The following is a 17,352-nucleotide window of genomic DNA, read 5'->3' as shown; positions in this document are numbered from 1 at the left end:
TTTTCTGTTTCCCCATGCTATCTTTCTTGCCTGATAGTGGGATGAAAAATCTGACTAATTCTGGGGTTCATTTAGCAATCCCATTTGGCACCCATGCTAAATCTATGTCCTCTAATTCATCTTTATCATTAATAAAGGGAATATTTTTGCCTTCTTTTGCCATTCTTTTGTCTTATTTATCAATTAATTCAGTATCCTGGACAAGGGAAAAGACTGCTATTTATTGGGTTCTTTCAAGCATCCAGTTATATATGCATCAAAAAGGAATGGAAGAATAGATTCCAAACTCCTAATGGTTTGGAAACTCTCTGGAGATACTTCATTTGCTATTTTCTAAATTCTGGATATCTGTGTATTTCATTTAAAAAAAAAAAAGCTTGTGTTACTTTTAGAATCAATGAAGGGAAATCAATATTGATATTTACATTTTGAGTAAAAAGAGGAATAAAACATATATAACAATGAAATACTGCTCTCTATATAAAATTATATGGCCTTCCTAAATTATAGTTCTTAGGGATCTTAAGGATATAATGAAATGGGTATTGTCATCCACTCCTAGTGGCCACTGATCTTGCAATACAATGGTAATAGGAGAATGACTGCTTTGTCATTGACTAGCTGTGTGACATTGAATGAGTCATTCCCCTTGCCCTGGTCCTCAATTTTATCATTCGTAAATAAGTTTCCTTGAGGCCCTAACTTTATAAGGTTTTATACACTAATGTTTAATATACATCTGGGAAATATCAGCTATCAGCTATTAAAGTTATCTCTAAGTATCTGATCTCCCCATTTCTGAGAATTCTCTTTCCTACCCCAGGCCTCTGGCCTATGGCTGATGGGACCACAGGTAACCACCTGACTCATTGTGATCCAATCAGTTTTTCTCTCCATGAAGAATTTAGAATTGGGAATTAGAAATAAAAGGTAGGTTATTGTGGATCATTAGAACCTAGGGTGTATAAATTTAGAAACTGTGGAGAAGAAACGGAGAGAGAATTGATCTGTAGTGATACGGAAGAATGAAACAGATTAATGGAGAAGGGATAATTAGAGAAGATAAATTTATAAAGGAATTCTTTTGGCTCTTGAGTTACTGGTTCCTGTCTCTTCTGGAGGCCCAGCCTCATTCCCATCTTTAGCTTCAATTAGACAACCTTGTGCCCTTATAATAAAGTGTCCTTTTTAGCTTAAGCTAGTTGGAATTGGTTTCTTTAGCTTGAAATCTAAGAATCTATTCTATAATTCACATCAGTGGTCCTGTCCCCTAGCCTTATCATTCCAAATCTATGCAGAGAAAGAAGCTGAGTGATCCTAATTTTATCTGATTTAAGTTTAGCCTGTATAAGACCTCCTCCCCGTCCGATAAGCATCCCCAGGCAAGATCTAGCACTGCCTATCCCAGCGTCTGCTCCCAAACATATGCACAACACACCCGTGTCCTAGAACTGGCTTACCAGATATCTGAGTTGGGCTGTGAAAGGTGTGAAAGGAAGGATGGAGCTTGTAGACTCTAAGATCCCAGGAATATTGGCCGTGGACTTAAGGAGGACAAAGAGGAAGGTGATCTGGAAAGCTACTGCAGTTGAGAAGAAATGTGTGCTTTGTCTGGTTAATGAACATTGTTAGCCATAGAGAATGGAATAAAGCTAAGGACTTGGAAATCCAATTCTTTCTTTAAAGACCGGCTTGGGGGATAAAATAGTATCAATAATTTAGTAAGGAAGATCTTATAAAGCTTATGAGCCAGATGATTTTGTAGGTGAGATTTTTTTTTTTAACACATGAATAGCTGCCTTGATCCTTGGCTCTCTCAGATTCATTATTTGATAAGCAATTTATTTTTCTTAAAATGAAATCAGCTCCACAGGTATGAAATTCATATGTCTACTTCTCAGCTAGGATGTATAAATAACAACCTAGAAGAAAATTAAACTGCTTTCTACCTAATATTCAACCAGATGATATTAAAATATCATAGGTCTAAGCAAGTATTTAAATTGTCTTTGAGGCTTCCTCTTTCACACATACATTGCAATCTGTGATTGGATGGAGAAGTCTTTGGATGAAATGAAGCTCTCATGAAATTATTCTGGATAAGTAAATGAAGACAAATCTTTCTAACCTTTTCCTGTCTTTCTTGTGAAAGTCTGTCTCTGTTTTTCATCATTCATCTATGAACAGAACCATAATTCATTGTCAAGCACTAGAAATGAGTATGTGTTCAGATAGAAGGATGTGATTATTGTAGAGGGAATCATATAATGTTCATAACAGCCTTACAAATTTCCTCTTTGGGATACACCAAGGCCAGGTTTTATAAATCTCAGGTACTAAATTTATCATTGCAAACAGGTGCTAATTTTTGTTTCTAGTAGCAAAAATCTGGGTATAACCCAAATGTCATTGATAAAGTTAAATGCATTATGACATTATGACCTGCCATTATATGGAATTTATACAGGAATTTAAAGGAATGATTTAGAGTTGACCTGGAGAAATATTCACGTTATTGTAAGTTAAAAAAAATCTACAGGATAACAAGGTTGGTATCATTTTATTTTTATATACGAAAAAAAACAAACATATGTCTATGTAACATTTTATAGAGAGAGAGATAGATATAGATATGTAAATGTGTGCATAGAGAAAAATGTGGAAATATGTACTTGAAATTGTTAACATTAGATACCTGTGTAAGGGAGAATTAGAAGAATCTAGTGAAGAAAGTAGTAATTTTTCTTTATATGCTCTGGATTCTTTAATTTATTTAAAAGAACACACTTCTATAATAAAAATTCAATGTCATATAAAATGAAATACAGTCTAGTGAAAGCAAAGTCTAAAAATCCTCCTATATGTTTATGCATCAGTTTTCAATTTTCTTTAGCTCTAAGACCAGCTACTGGCTGAGTGGTTGTCTGAATTGCTCATGTTCTTTGTAGACTGATGATCCCCAAGCCAAATAATAATTGTGTAACCTAACAAATTATTGAGCTTTATGTTTTTCGCTACTCACTCTTTCTTATTTTTTTTGTGCAGACTAGACTCCATACTATGGAAGTAAATCTACTAGTGTCCATCTCAGGGGAACTTAAGTTCAAAGACAAGCTCATAGACTTTATTAGGGCAAAAGACTTTTAAGATTTCATAGTTTAGCAGGCATTTATTTTCAACCCCAGGAGAAAATGGGAACCAGCATGGATTTTACCTAACCGGTTATAACAATAAGGTTGCTGTGTCCCACTTTTAGGCACAATTTCAAAGAAATGACAGCACCATGTTCATTTACTAAGACCTCCCTCCTAATTATAATAGCAGTCTTTCTCTCTCTCCCACCCTCCCTCTCTCTCATTCACACACACACACACACACACACACACACATACTTTAATCAGTAGGAAAAGTTCCCTGAGTCAAATCGCTAAATCTCTGAAAAAGAGGTGAGGAAATAGAATAAAATGATTATTAATAATATTATTTATTGAGTATTATGGTGTGTCAGACATGCTAAAAACTTTTCAGACTATCTGCTAAATCTTCCCCTCATAGCAATAAGATCTGTACTATGATTATTGCCATTTTAGACATGAGGAAATTGAGACTGAAAAACTGACAGTGGCTTGCCCAAGGTTCCCAACCTAGTTAGTGACAGAGCTATATCAGTTTATTTGTAAGTAGAGTCACTATACATCTCAGTTAGCCTGGGGCAGTGTCAGTTTAATTCTTGAATCCTGAAGTGATTATTAATGGTGTCTCTTGTTCTATTTCAAAAGTGGGCTAAACAAATTATACAGTCACTCCATCTCAAGGTTTCTCAATCGTGGTACTATTGACATTTGGGGGTGAAAAATTATTTGTTGTGGGTGGCTGTCCTCTGCATTGTAGGGTGTTTAGCAACATCCCTGGCCTCTACCCACTAGATGCCAGTAGCACCCTCCACCCCAAGTAATGAAAAACAAAAATGTGTTCAGACATTGCCAAATGATCCCTGGGGGCAAAGTTGCTCCCAGTTGAGAACCACTGCATCTAAAGCCTGTGTTTATAAAACTTTAACTACAGGAGGACAAAATAATCTATTTGTTATAGAACATGTACTATGAACTGAACCTAGCCAGTACAGTGACTGGCATATACCCTGTAGTCAATAAAAGTTAATTTTTTGGAGCCAAATGGATTCTCAATTGTAGAGAGATACAAACCCTAAACAAGTAATGAACAAGATAACTCGACAGGCTCTAGTGATAAAAATTGGTTTCTTGTAATTCTTACTAGACAAGACTGAGATAGTGCCCTGGAAAGTGATCCAGCAACCTCCAGGCTGTCCATTCTGGTAATATTGTGGAGCTTGATTCTTGATTCCATTGGGTGTTTTGATTCAGTGCTGAACATAAAAGTTAATGTGATAGCCAGAGGGTGATACAGTAAGTTTCATACTGTAGCAATCTTATTCAGTAGTAGTAGCTAACAATAATCAGTGTTCTATTTTCTCCTACTCTCATACTTAGAAATGACCACCATTCTTTCATACCACCATTTTTCATTTATTAGCAATAACAGAGGAAATACCAATAGCACCAATTCAAAATGAATCCACATGATGTGTTTTATCCTTACAGCTGTAATAACTAGTAACTAACATGGATTGGAAAGCACTTCACAAATGTAAAAAGTGCTGTACAGGTACATTATAATTATCATCCATTAATAAATTAGCCCGATTCTCCTAGTTCAAAAGGCACGTAAGGTCAGATACATGGGCTTCAGTGGGGCAAAATGATCACAACCTACAATGTAGCAATGGTTCACATGTGTTGGCAATAAGTTTTACCCCATGCAATCCTGCAGAGCTGAAGTTACACACCCTTCAAAATATGGGAGAATGAAGCTAAAAGTAGACAAGACAGTTTTTTTTTAGATTTAATGCTTTTTTTAAAATAACAGACTCCTACTTCTTTTATATTAATGTTTAAATAGATAATATAATTAATCAAACCTCTAAATCGTACTTTATAACAAAATTAAAATGTCTTAAAGTAACAGTAAATTTTATTCTTTTCTATGAGCTGATATTCCAGGTATCATTAGAATTTCAAAGCATTCTGTAACTTCAAGGAGGTCAGATTGGTAAAATTTGTGCTTGCACACCTCGGGAATATTTTCAGTATTCATTCCAAAATTGTTACTAGAAAAAAACAGCTTTATCCATTCCCTTGCCAGCAGGAGTCTTGGCAAGAGATGGCTCTTGGCTGGACCATAAATAAAATTCCTTGAATCACCAGTGTCTTGATTTAAGAAAGAAATTTTACTGTGTCTTTCATACACAAAAGCTGATCAACAATGGTTAAAAAAACACTACTCCACTTTTTCACAGGTGTACAAAAGGAAGTATAATGGAATTACATTCAACAATAAAGCTTAAAGTTCACTCTAGGTAATAGTTGCATTAACATTCACATACACAAGCACAGAGTAAGTATATTTCAGGAGTCTTATAATAGCATACAGCATACATATGGGAGATTGATTTCAGGTAACATCATATGTGTTAGTAAGATTAGCAATTCAGAGTGTTATAGAAAAGGAAAACTAAACCAAAGAGAAGGTGTAAGCTAGCACACCAAGACAAATCACAGAATTAGAGGATTGAAAAGTCTGCTCACTGTATGTATGAGAAAACAATATTTTTCTTCAATTTCTGGGTCTTGATATAGTTGGTTAGAGAAGGTTGTATATTCAAAGTGCACATAATTGTTTCTTAGAAAAGAGAGAGAGAAAGATTCTTTCATTTAATAATTAATACATGCAAGAGGCAGCCCCAGAGTGACCTGAAAGAGTAAAGCTTTGATTGGCAGGTGGCCGATATAATACAGATGTTTCAGGCAATTCTCTTAAAGCACTTCTGTAGCAGCAATGATCATTTAAATGGCTGTAGACTGAATTCTCTTTTAAGGAGAGTTTAGGGGAATTGTATTCATCATATTTCTCTTTAAAGACTTATAGCTATAGACTTTCTGTTTTTTTTTTTTAAATAAATCTATCAAACAACAAACAGCATAAGGTGAGGTGTTGGGGTTTTCTTTTTTCTTTTGCTTTTGCATATGTATTGTTGGAAAAGGATCTGGCCTTTTCATAAACATTGTGTGCAATAGAACTTTTAATAAAGTGAGCACAGGACATATATAGAAAACACATCAGATCTGCTTCTGTCGCCCTGGCTGGCCCTCTGTTGAACACTGAACTGTTGGCTTGTAGGTATAATGCAGGTTTTAGGTATGATGTTATTACACCACAGCCAACAGACTTTAGGGACTCCTAAAGCCTTGTCAGTGGGGGTAGTTTTGTCTTCTAAAGGGTGGCCACCACCTCTTGAGTTGTAAGATTTAGAAAGTCTGGTCCCTCTTGGTTTCACATTTCCCCTCCAGACTGATAACCCACACTGTTTATTTGCATTTTTTTCTCAGCCCTTCTTGTACCACCTAGCCTAATCTGCCCATCACAGCCAATATCTGGCACTCGCATACCTGCAGTGGCCACACATTCCCAGTGGCCACAAACACCCAAGCTGCTCAATCTCAAAACCTTTCAGCCTGCCCTGCAAGTGTCATCAAGACAGGATCCCCGGAGCACAGGGCAGAGAGTCCAACCTCTCACTGGCGGGGCTGGGAAGCCTCTCCTTTGCGGCGGAGGAGAAAGGAAACTTGGGTCTGCTTTTTAGGTTCTGAAAACAAGCCAGAGTGGAGAGAAAGAGTTAACACCAGACTTAGTAAAGCTTTAAAGACAAAACCTGTTAAATGCGATCTAGACAAACACAGGGAACTTTCTGCAGATTTCTGAGGTCTCTAAGAGGGCTCATGTAGGTAGGAAAAAGGAGCAGGGAGTTGCTACATGGAAGAGATTTGCCATTATTACAAAAACTGGCTAAGTGGCTTGTTTCCATTCGAGACCTCACTGGTCACTGTTGTCAGTCGTGCTGTTTCCTTTCTCTTTTTTCTCCTGGGTCTTGTTACCCTTCTTCTTTTTCTTCTTTTTCTTGGTCTCCTCCTTTTTGCCGAAGGTTATGAAGTCACTTTTGTCAATTTGGCTGTTAGTAGGCTCCTGCCGGATGGAGATGATTGCAGGAGATCCTGGGATAATGAATTTGTCTGGCAACTCACCGGGACCGGATTGTTTGGGGTTGCCTGGTCCGTATTTAAAGGTCCAGCTGTTGCTGTTGACACCAGCACCGACTGGAGGGGACACCTCTCCTGCCTCTGGTTCTGAAAGAAAAAACATCACAGATCAGTAACAGGGTCAACACATGCCCTTGACGCCACACTACTGCTAGAGTATAGGAGAAGCTACTCAAACAGGCTGGGTCCCCCCAAAATCATGGATTATTACTTTGAGCCTGAAGGCAAGGCCAGTGTTTAGAAACAAACAGGAGGGCAGATTTTCTCACCAGGATGTCCAAGAATCCAGTTTTCTAGTCACATATTTTTGGTTCTTTGTGAACATTTTCCTGAAGAATACGGTTGTGATTATCTTGTTTGGGAATGGGACAGGAAATACTGGGTTAAAACAGAATATACTACTTTTAGTGTATGTATTAGAGAAAACTTTAGCTACAAATGTATTCGATACCTACTGTATCCAAAACAGAAGGTAAATTAGTTCAATCAATTATTTGTTCCTAATTTTATTATAATAACCTTGAGGGGTGACAGGATGGAGCAGAAGAGAGGTAGGAATAAGTGGGGGTATAGAGGGACTCTACAAAGTATAAGAAGATGGAATAGTGTTGTAAATTGTGCCTATTTTTTTGGATAAAGCACTGGGAGACAATTTTAATTTCCAAATCAAGTTTCTTCCCTCAATGTTCTCACAGTCTAGTTGGGACATACACTTAGGCAATTATAAACCAATTTAATACATGTAATAACCAAGATATGTGTAAAGTATTGTGGGACTACAAAAGAGGAAATTGTTAATTATACTTGATAAAGTTAAAGGAGATTCCAAAGGAAAGGTTAAATCTGCACCTAGTCTTGGGAAAATGATTATGCATCCACAGGGGTTTTTAATGCAAGACTTTCCCAAGAGTCTAGTTGGAAGACATACCATAAAGTATACCAATGACTTCTGGAAGAGTAGGAGTCAAAGCTAGAGAAGAAGAGTAATGATCTGTCTGGGCAAAGTGATCCCAGTGGCCATGAACCCTCTGACATAACAGTAGTGTTTATATATCTGACACTGGGCAGGCTGGAGTGCACTGGCACAATCATAGCTCACTGTAACCTCAAACTCATGTTGTACTCAAGTGATCCTCCCACCTCAGCCTTCTGGGTAGCTGGGACTACAGGCATGTGCCACCACACCAGGCTAATTTTTTTGTAGAGATAGGGTCTCATTACATTGCCCAGGCTGATCTTGAACTCCTGCCTCAAACAATTCTCCTGCCTTGGCCTCCCAAAGTGTCATCCCCTTTTTGAAAAACATATGAGTTCTTTGTCATGTAGGAGAATAATCCCCACAGGTTCTTAGTTGGACTGGACCTCTGTTACAAAAGATAGATTAATGAGAGAAAAATAAAAGTTTATTAATATGCATATTTCTTATATACATGAGACACACCCAGAGAATGAGTAGTTCTCAAAGAGATGGCTTTGAATTCCAGCTTATATAGCATATTTAAAAGAACAGTAAATTTTTAGAGAACTGACAAGACAAAGGAAAAGGACTTTGAGTCTTATAGGTAGCTACTTGGCAGAAAGCAAATAAATGGCAGATAAAAGCTAGTTAGTAAAGCTTGTTAATGTAGATTTCCCTGGTACCATCACCAGGCCTATAAGAGTCTAAAGTTGTCTTCAGTGGTTAACCTTTGCTCTCCCTGGTGGTGGTGGTATTAGTGAGAGCAGGATACCTTTTATCTTTGTAAATCTATGTTCTTTTAGGGAGATGGAGGACAGAGAGCTTTCATGTATCTGCTTCTTGTCTTTAGCTCAACAATTATTCATATTTTGGGGTGGCATATTCTGGTTCCCCCACAGTCAAAAAATTCTCCTGACCTTTCTCTCTGGCTATTCTTTGTCAATATCCTTTGCAGGATCCTCCTCACTTACGTGTTTAGAGCTTTCCTTAGATTTGGCCCTAGACTCGCTTCTCTGCTTACTCTCCACTCTCTCCTTTTGGGATCTCAGCCATGTCTATGGGTATAAATACCATCTAATATGCTGATGAGATGCAGATTTATATTTGAAGCCCATATCTCTCTGTGCTGTAATCTCATGTACCCAACTGCTTATCTGGTATCTCCGCTTGGAGGTCTCATGGGGATCCCAACTGAAGGAATCTCAAGTTAAACTCTTGATTCCTATCATCTATTCTTTTCTAAATCATTCCAGTTTTGGTAAATGCCACCTCATATACCCCATTGCTTAAGCCAGGAAGTTCAGAGTTATTCTTCATTTTTCTCTATTCCAGTCTTTATTCTCCATTTCTGATACATCATCAAGACCCATCATTTCTGCCTCCGAAATGTATCTTGACTCTGTCTTCTTCTCCCCAGTTTCACTGCCACTACTCTTCCTCAACACCATTATCTCTTATGTGAATTACAGCAATGGTCTCCTCCTTATTCAACCTGCTTCCACATATGCCTCTCTCCAATCTTCTACATAGTAGCCAGAGTCATATATATTCTTTTAAGTCTTTCTTTCTTCCTAAAACTTGAAGTATAGCATATACACAGTAAAATCCTTTAAAAATAGAAATCAGATTATATCATTCCCCTGCTTCAAATTATTCAAAGACTTTCTACTGCCTTGAGAAAAAAAAATCAAACTCCTTACTGTGGTATATAAGCACCTTCAATAATCTGATGTTTTTTCTTCTCCAGTCTCATCTACAAATCTCCCTCTCACCACTATACTCCATCCACACAGGCCTTCTTTCAATACCTCAAATACCTCTGGCCTTGGTTGGTTTTTTGTTTTTATTTTTGTTTTTGAGACAAGATCTTGCTATGTTGCCCAAGCTAGAATGTGTGGCTACTCACAGGGGCAGTCGCAGAGTATCACCCCTGGAACTCCCAGGCTCAAGCCTCAGCCTCCTGCGTAGCTGAGACTACAGGCATGTATCATCCCACCTAGCTCCTTGGAGTTGTTTTTGCCTCAAGATCTTTACACATATGGTTTCCTTTTGTCTTGAATGACCTCTTGTCCATTCTTAGCATGACCCCTCATTCTTTAAGTCTGTGCTTAAATGTAAGCTCCTCAGAGAGAATTCTATGACCTTTGTAGCCAAGCAGCAACCCCTTTGCCAATTGGTCTCTATCACTGTAAAGTTCACAAAGGCAAGAAATATATCTGTTTATTCACCAATGTATAACCAATGCCTAGCACAATTCCTGGCCCATGACAAATGTTTAATAAATATTTGCTGGATGGATGAATGAAAAAACTGATACAAGAAGTGGAAGTGGTAACCACTCTTTAGCAGGCCAAACAACTCTCCACTGATGGCACATTTAGAGTCCCTAAAGACAATGAGGTAATGCATGTAAAGTGCTATGTCTGATCCTTAGCACAATGTAAGAGCTCAATAAATGGTATCGCATATGGGAAATTATATATAGTGCAGCTAGGGTTATAAATGGGGCTAGGAGGGCGAGATAGGATATTGCAAATTTACATCAGGCAGTGGGGAAAGGGAGCAAGAAATTTTCCTCTCTCCCCCAAACCCTGTCTTTATACCATGATTCCCCTGGCAGAGCTGACACTATAGCACTATGGAGATGAGCAATAGATATTTTTTCCCTGAGCCTAATTTCCCTGATCTATCTAAGATAATCAAATCTGCAATTGAGCTCAGCCAGAATCTGCCTGTTTACCTTTCAAATACAGGCCCTGTCTCTAAGAGACTGAGACAAAATTGAGAAATATATTTAACAGCCTCTGATTTGGCGCCCAGAACTGGGCTTCAGCACCACTCCACAGTCCTTTTGCTCTCACAGAGCCCAGGGTGGAAATTTTTCTTTAACCATAGCCAGGACTCCACATGAAGCCCAAGGACTGTCATCCGGAGATGCAGAGCTCAGAGATATCTTCATCTTGCAGAGCTAAAGGACATTAATGGCTGTGTCTATTGGCAGAGGGAGCCTCTCACAGCAGGACTGCCAAGAGTTAATCGGCTTCTTTTACATGTCACTGAGCTTTCCCCGGCCTTTGCTGGGAGTCTTGGTTCTATCTGACTCAACCTAAACTCCAAAAAGCAATCAGAGCTAGTCAGGTGTATCCTCCACATGTCCAGTTTCTGCAGAGCAGAACAAGATGCTTCTCCAGTCCCTTGTGCCTAACCTGTTCTAGTTGTTGCATAAGCAAATATCTCTGGGGGCTCAGCAGCATCTGAACTGTGACTCATTTACAGCTTAAGGATCCAACAAACATTTCCTGACCTCCTAATCTGAGTTCCTTTTGGCGAAGAGCACTGAAGACACTTGGCCAGCTTTGCCTACAAAATGTCATGCCTTTGGGGCAGAATCAAGGGGATACTCCCTTATGAAGAAGATGAGAAAGGAAGAAGCACATTTCTGCCCTTGACCCTAGGTGGGGGCCAGTCCCAGCAAATGATCAAGCAAGGAAATATCTTGTTTTAGTGCTGCCCCCTTTCCCTTCTGGGATCTCCCAGGGATCTGCCACAAGTCCCCTCTCTTCTGCTCCCAGGGACCTAGCTCACCTTTAGATAAAAACTGAGATGCAGTCAAGACCCAAATGAATGGATCTATTAGAGCCTAGAAAGAGAATTTTAGACACACATCAAGCTGGCAGGGGTCTGAATCTTTAGGCAGAGCCCTTCCCAGACATTCAGATTACAACCCAATGGGACTTAAAATTTTTAATAGAGTGTGATCACAAATATAAAAGATGGTTTTTCTTTTCTTTTTTTTTTTTTTTCTTCTTGCATTGGCCAATTTCTTCATAATGGGTAGGGATGCATTTTAAAATCAGAACTATATATATATGCATTTTTTTTTTTTTTTTTTGAGACAGAGTCTTGCTCTGTTGCCTGGGCTAGAGTGCCATGGCGTCAGCCTAACTCACAGCAACCTCAAACTCCTGGGCTCAAGCAATCCTCCTGCCTCAGCCTCCCAAGTAGCCGGGACTACAGGCATGCGCCACCATGCCCAGCTAATTTTTCAATATAGATTTTTAGCTGTCCATATAATTTCTTTCTATTTTTAGTAGAGACAGGGTCTCACTCTTGCTCAGGCTGGTCTCGAACTCCTGAGCTCTCAAACAATTCGCCCACCCCGGCCTCCCAGAGTGCTAGGATTATAGGCATGAGCCACCACGCCAGGCCTGAACAATATATATATATATATATTTTTTTTTTTTTTTTTTTTTTTTGAGACAGAGTCTCACTTTGTTGCCCAGGCTAGAGTGAGTGCTGTGGCGTCAGCCTAGCTCACAGCAACCTCAAACTCCTGGGCTCAAGCGATCCTCCTGCCTCAGCCTCCCGAGTAGCTGGGACTACAGGCATGCGCCACTATGCCCGGCTAATTTTTCTCTATATATATATTTTTAGTTGTCCATATAATTTTTTTCTATTTTTAGTAGAGACGGGGTCTCGCTCTTGCTCAGGCTGGTCTCGAACTCCTGACCTTGAGCGATCCACCCGCCTCGGCCTCCCAGAGTGCTAGGATTACAGGCGTGAGCCACCACGCCCGGCCAACAATATATATTTTTATAAAAAACATATAGATCTTCATTTTGACTTTTACAACTGCCCTCTGGAAGTAGCTAGCTACTACATGTAGTCCCATAATCCACTTTAGGTACTTCCCTTAGGCACTGCCAGGGGCCTATACAATTTCCAACTTTCCACTTGCATACTAAACTAACCCTGGCTGCCCAAGTTTATGGAGTTGAGCCTCAGGGACTAGGAATGATTGGGCAGAAGGCTTTGCTAATGCAAATGCCAGGAAAGGTCCAGAAGATTGTGAAGCAAATTCCAGGCTTGTAAATTCACCTTCAACCTCTGTTCTGAACTGTTCTGGACAGTCACTAAGGCCAGGAAAAGATTTTCTGACTTACACTGATTTTCCCTAATAGAAAAACACAAAGTCATTTTGACCAAGGATACTACTTTCAAGAAAGCTCTCCGAAGGGCACAGACTGGAGAAAGTGGGAGGGTGTTTAATTTTCTTTTCCTCTCTCCATCTTGCTTTGTTCTCTGTTCTTGAGGGCCTGCCCTGGCTCTATTGCTTACTAGTGCACAGTCCTGGTCAATTTATATAACTATCCCTGAGCCTCAGTTTCCTCATCCACAAAATGGAGATGATCACCTTCCTGTCTACATCACAGGGTTATGAATATAGTTAACATTCACTGTGCCCTTCCTATGAGTGTCACAGAGTTAAGCAGATCTGCATGCAATGTAATTTTTGGTCCTCACGAGAACCATATGAAGTAGATATTGCTAATATTAATGTCTGTGTTATAGATATGTCTGTTTCATAGATGAGAGGATTAAGAACCAATGGTCACATGATTACTAACTGGTGGAGCCTGGGACTCAAATCTAGGCCGTCTAATTCAAGCTATGACACCCACATCCTGAGCTATATAACAAGGTCCTTTGAAAACCCTAAAGCATATACAAATGTAGCAATTATTATGGTTATTATCTGTTTTGTTACCATTTGGGAGACACAAAGGTGCCGGCAGGGGCCTCTAAGCCAGAATCAGTTGAAAGGAAAGGAGGTGGGGGAAGGGGTGTAGATGCAGCCCAGTCTCCAGGTTTCAGCCCCGCCCCTTCGCTCCCCATTCATGTCTTTGTTATCAGCTCTGGGATTTCAGTGCTAAGGTGAATAAAGAGCTTCCAGAAAACCCATCGTTTTGATTAAAGCCGGGGACTATCTTGCCAGACAGCACTCTGGGGCCTGCCTACCGCCCACTCTGCAAAGTCAGTGCAGCCAGCAAAGGCTATTAAATGATTACAGCCGTTTCCGGCCCTGCCAGACAGCTCCTCTGGACTGCTCATCCTCTGGTGCGAGCAGCTACCGCTGCCCCTGGCTCCCCAGGAAAATGTCAGGGCACTGAAGGCTCGGCAGGTTCTGGGTTTGCAAGTGAACATCCAGCCTTTCTGCCCCGGGGACACGCCGCCTCTCCTCCTTCCTTGTTGCCACTCGCCACCGAAGCCAGCCACTGCAGTCTTTTTCAAGCAGCTCCGATTTCCTTTGCGCCTTTTTGGCTTTGGGCAACCATTTCATCCATCCCTCTCTCTCTCTCTGTCTCTCTCTCCCTCTCGTCTGCCAGAATTTGGCAGATTATACGATTATACTATATGCTCAGCCTGACCAAAAGGCAAAACCCATCCACCATCAAACCGCTGAAAGACTGGGTTGTAAAACATCTCAGGCTCCCTCCCCACCCTCTACCCCGCCAACTACAGGGTTTGTGGACCGACTGGACGAGCTCCGCCTTCCCCCACCCCCTGCCAATCCTTTATGAATTGCGCAAAGCTAATCCGAGTAATCACAGCCCACAAAACACAGGAGAGTCGTGGTCAGAAACCCAAATCCTGTCCAGGATCAAAGAGAGAGGGAGAAAACTAAAACAACCTGGGTTAGCGTTTCCGGCATTTCCCTGCTTTAGTCCTTCAATTGACAGTGGAAAGAATTTTCCGTGGAAACAAGGGAATGTAAAAATACATTCCGTGTTCTTTGTAAGACCTTAGTCTCTGTAATCAGAATACCTAGGTTTAAACCTGACTATATCATGTCAATAATCTGATGTTTAGCAAATTATTTAATATCTCTGGGCCTCAGTTTTCATCTATTAAGGAGATAATAAGGATAAGGATAATAAATAAGGAGATAATAAAGATAAGGATAATAGTACCCCCCATAGGATTGTTATAGGATTAAATGTAATTATCCCTATAGAGTACATAGCACAGTGCCTGGCACAAAGTAAAAACTCATTAAATTTTACTTGTTAGTAAGATAAGAGCAGCAGAAGATTCATTCGTTTAAGGACTTTTTGTTTTTGAGGAAGCTTGGTAATTTTTTTTTAATTTTTTTTATTTCAGCATATTATGGGGGTACAAATGTTTAGGTTACGGATATTGCCCTTGCCCCAACCGAGTCAGAGTTTCAAGCATGTCCATTCCCCAGACAGTGTGGACGCACCCGTTAGGGGTGTTGATTGATTGCTTACTATGGGTTAAACAGTTTTTTGGCATTTTGTATATATATTTATTTAAATAATTTTAATTTGATTAGTTAAAATTACTATAAATTTATTTTTAAAATTTAATTTGTTTAATTAAAATTATGAATCTATTTATTTAACTATATATTTAAAGAATATTTTATAGATAGGGACTCTGAAGGCTTAAATTACAAGATGATTTGTACTTGACTCACGCAAGGATTTGATAATGAAGATGAAAAATTGTTCTTACACTGATTCACTGGCTGAATAATTGATCTTTTTTTTTTTTTCTTTTTTTACTTCTTATGAAGCCTTGATATAGGGGTGGAGACAGAGCTGAGCTCTATTCACAGGCCTAGCATTTTGGTCCCTAGAGTAGCTGGGGAGAGTGGTGTGCATGTGATTGAAAGTCAGGTTTGGCAATGGGGAGGCTGATCTGATACATCCCCAGAGGCTGCTGGAGCTGTTACTCCTGGCTGTTTCACCCTCTGTGGGTGGGATGTGTTGATGCGGAAGAAGATTTTGTGGCTGTTTGGTACTCCAGGCCACAGCTGGGCTAATTTTCAGCAATCTTGGAGCGGAAGAGATAAATACACTTGGCATATTTTTAAAGCCACAGCGCTTGCTTTGTGCCCAAAATAACTCTGCCATTTCTAGGGTAAGAGTATAAAGACATCATATGCTGCAAACCCAGATTCAAACATTGGAATGGCTGGTCTCAAATGTTCCTAGCTCTCCATAGTCAGCTAAAAAAAAAAAAAAAAAAAAAAAATCACATTTCTTCTTTCTGTGACCCCTCCCAACCCAGCAGGGTTCAAGCTGCATGGTTTTCTCTTCCTTATTCCCTGGTCATTTCCTCGACCTTAGCAACCAAGATCTAGGGAGGGCAATTTCCCTTTATAGTCTCGTCTCACAATACCCCCTCTTCACTCAGCTATTATATGCAGGGGTAACTGAATGTCTAAAATGTAGGTTCTGGGATCACACAGACTGGAGTTGGAATCTCAGCTTCACCATTTATTTATTATGTAATGCTGAGCAAGTCCCTGGGCCTCTCAGCGCCCTTTCTTTCACATGTAAAATAAAGATAACAACCATCTAATGGGATTGTGAGCATTAAAAAGAGACAAGGTTTATAAATCACACAGAACAATGTCTGGCATACAGAAACTCTGAAATAAAGGATGAGTATTATTATTAATGCTATGTAATATTCCTTTAGGAACCCAACTCCCCCCCCCCACCACCACCTATTCCTGGATGCAGTACTTCCAGAAACTCTCTTTTCCAAGGACCCTCCTGCTATTGGGCTGTTTCCCTCCCAGGAATCACTGAGGACTTCCAGCTGTGAAGTTGAAAGCAATGAAGGAGGCTGTTTAGACATGGTGGAAAGCTAACTGGACTGGGTTTCAAAAGCCTTGGGTTCAAATCTCAGCTTCATCATTCTGCTTTCTACTATTTTTTATAATAATATTTGGTTGACATTGACTTGTAGTTTATTCATCTGTAAAATGGATATAACAGCTACCTCCTAGAGGCATTGTTATTCACTCAATTAAACTTATTTATTATTTAAAATAAATTAAACATTATGCAAAGAATTGGGAATATAGATATGAATAATATTAGAACAGGTATCCTGTTCTCAAAGAGTTACACTGTAGACAAGTAAATGAATAAATATAATAATAGTTTTAAAATATAAACAAGGTAGGGGAACTCTGGCATAAAGATGGCATTACCCTGATTAGCAATGTTGAGCATTTTTTCATATGTTTGTTGGCCATTAGTCTATCTTCTTTTGAAAAGGTTCTGTTCATGTCCTTTGCCCACTTTTTGATAGGGTTCTTTGATTTTTTCTTGCTCATTTTCCTGAGTTCTATATAGATTTTAGTTATCAGCCCTTTATTGTATGTGTAGCATGGAAATATTTTCTCCTATTCTCTAGGTTGTCTGCTTGCTCTCATGATAGTTTCCTTGGCTATGCAAAAGCTTTTTAATTTGATCAGGTCCCATTTATTTATTTTTGTTCTTGCTGTAATTGCCTTTGGGGTCTTCTTCATAAATTCTTTCCCTAGGCCAATTTATCTCCAGTGAGAATGGCCTTTATCAAAAAGTCCCAAAACAATAAATGTTGGCATGGATGTGGAGA

The 17,352-nt window shown here is 39.4% G+C and overlaps 1 protein-coding gene across 7 annotated transcripts in view; it reads right to left on the bottom strand.

The window, feature by feature from the left end:
• Nucleotides 1-4,526: 4,526 nt before the first annotated feature.
• LOC138392910 (protocadherin alpha-C2) overlaps nt 4,527-17,352 on the bottom strand; it is a 123,376-nt gene continuing 110,550 nt past the window's right edge. For 6 of the 7 annotated variants that reach the window (XM_069483758.1, XM_069483763.1, XM_069483760.1 and 3 more), the window contains exon 4: nt 4,527-7,262. In XM_069483758.1, coding sequence (XP_069339859.1) covers nt 6,952-7,262 — 311 coding nt within the window. In that variant the 3' untranslated portion in view covers nt 4,527-6,951. The remainder of the gene's footprint in view (nt 7,263-17,352) is intronic. The other variant, XM_069483761.1, reaches the window with a different exon arrangement.

Source organism: Eulemur rufifrons, chromosome 10 (genome assembly GCF_041146395.1).
Source record: "Eulemur rufifrons isolate Redbay chromosome 10, OSU_ERuf_1, whole genome shotgun sequence".
NCBI classification, from domain to species: domain Eukaryota; kingdom Metazoa; phylum Chordata; class Mammalia; order Primates; family Lemuridae; genus Eulemur; species Eulemur rufifrons.
The sequence above is the reverse complement of the archived record's forward strand: the minus strand, read 5'-3'. Positions and strand labels throughout refer to the sequence as shown.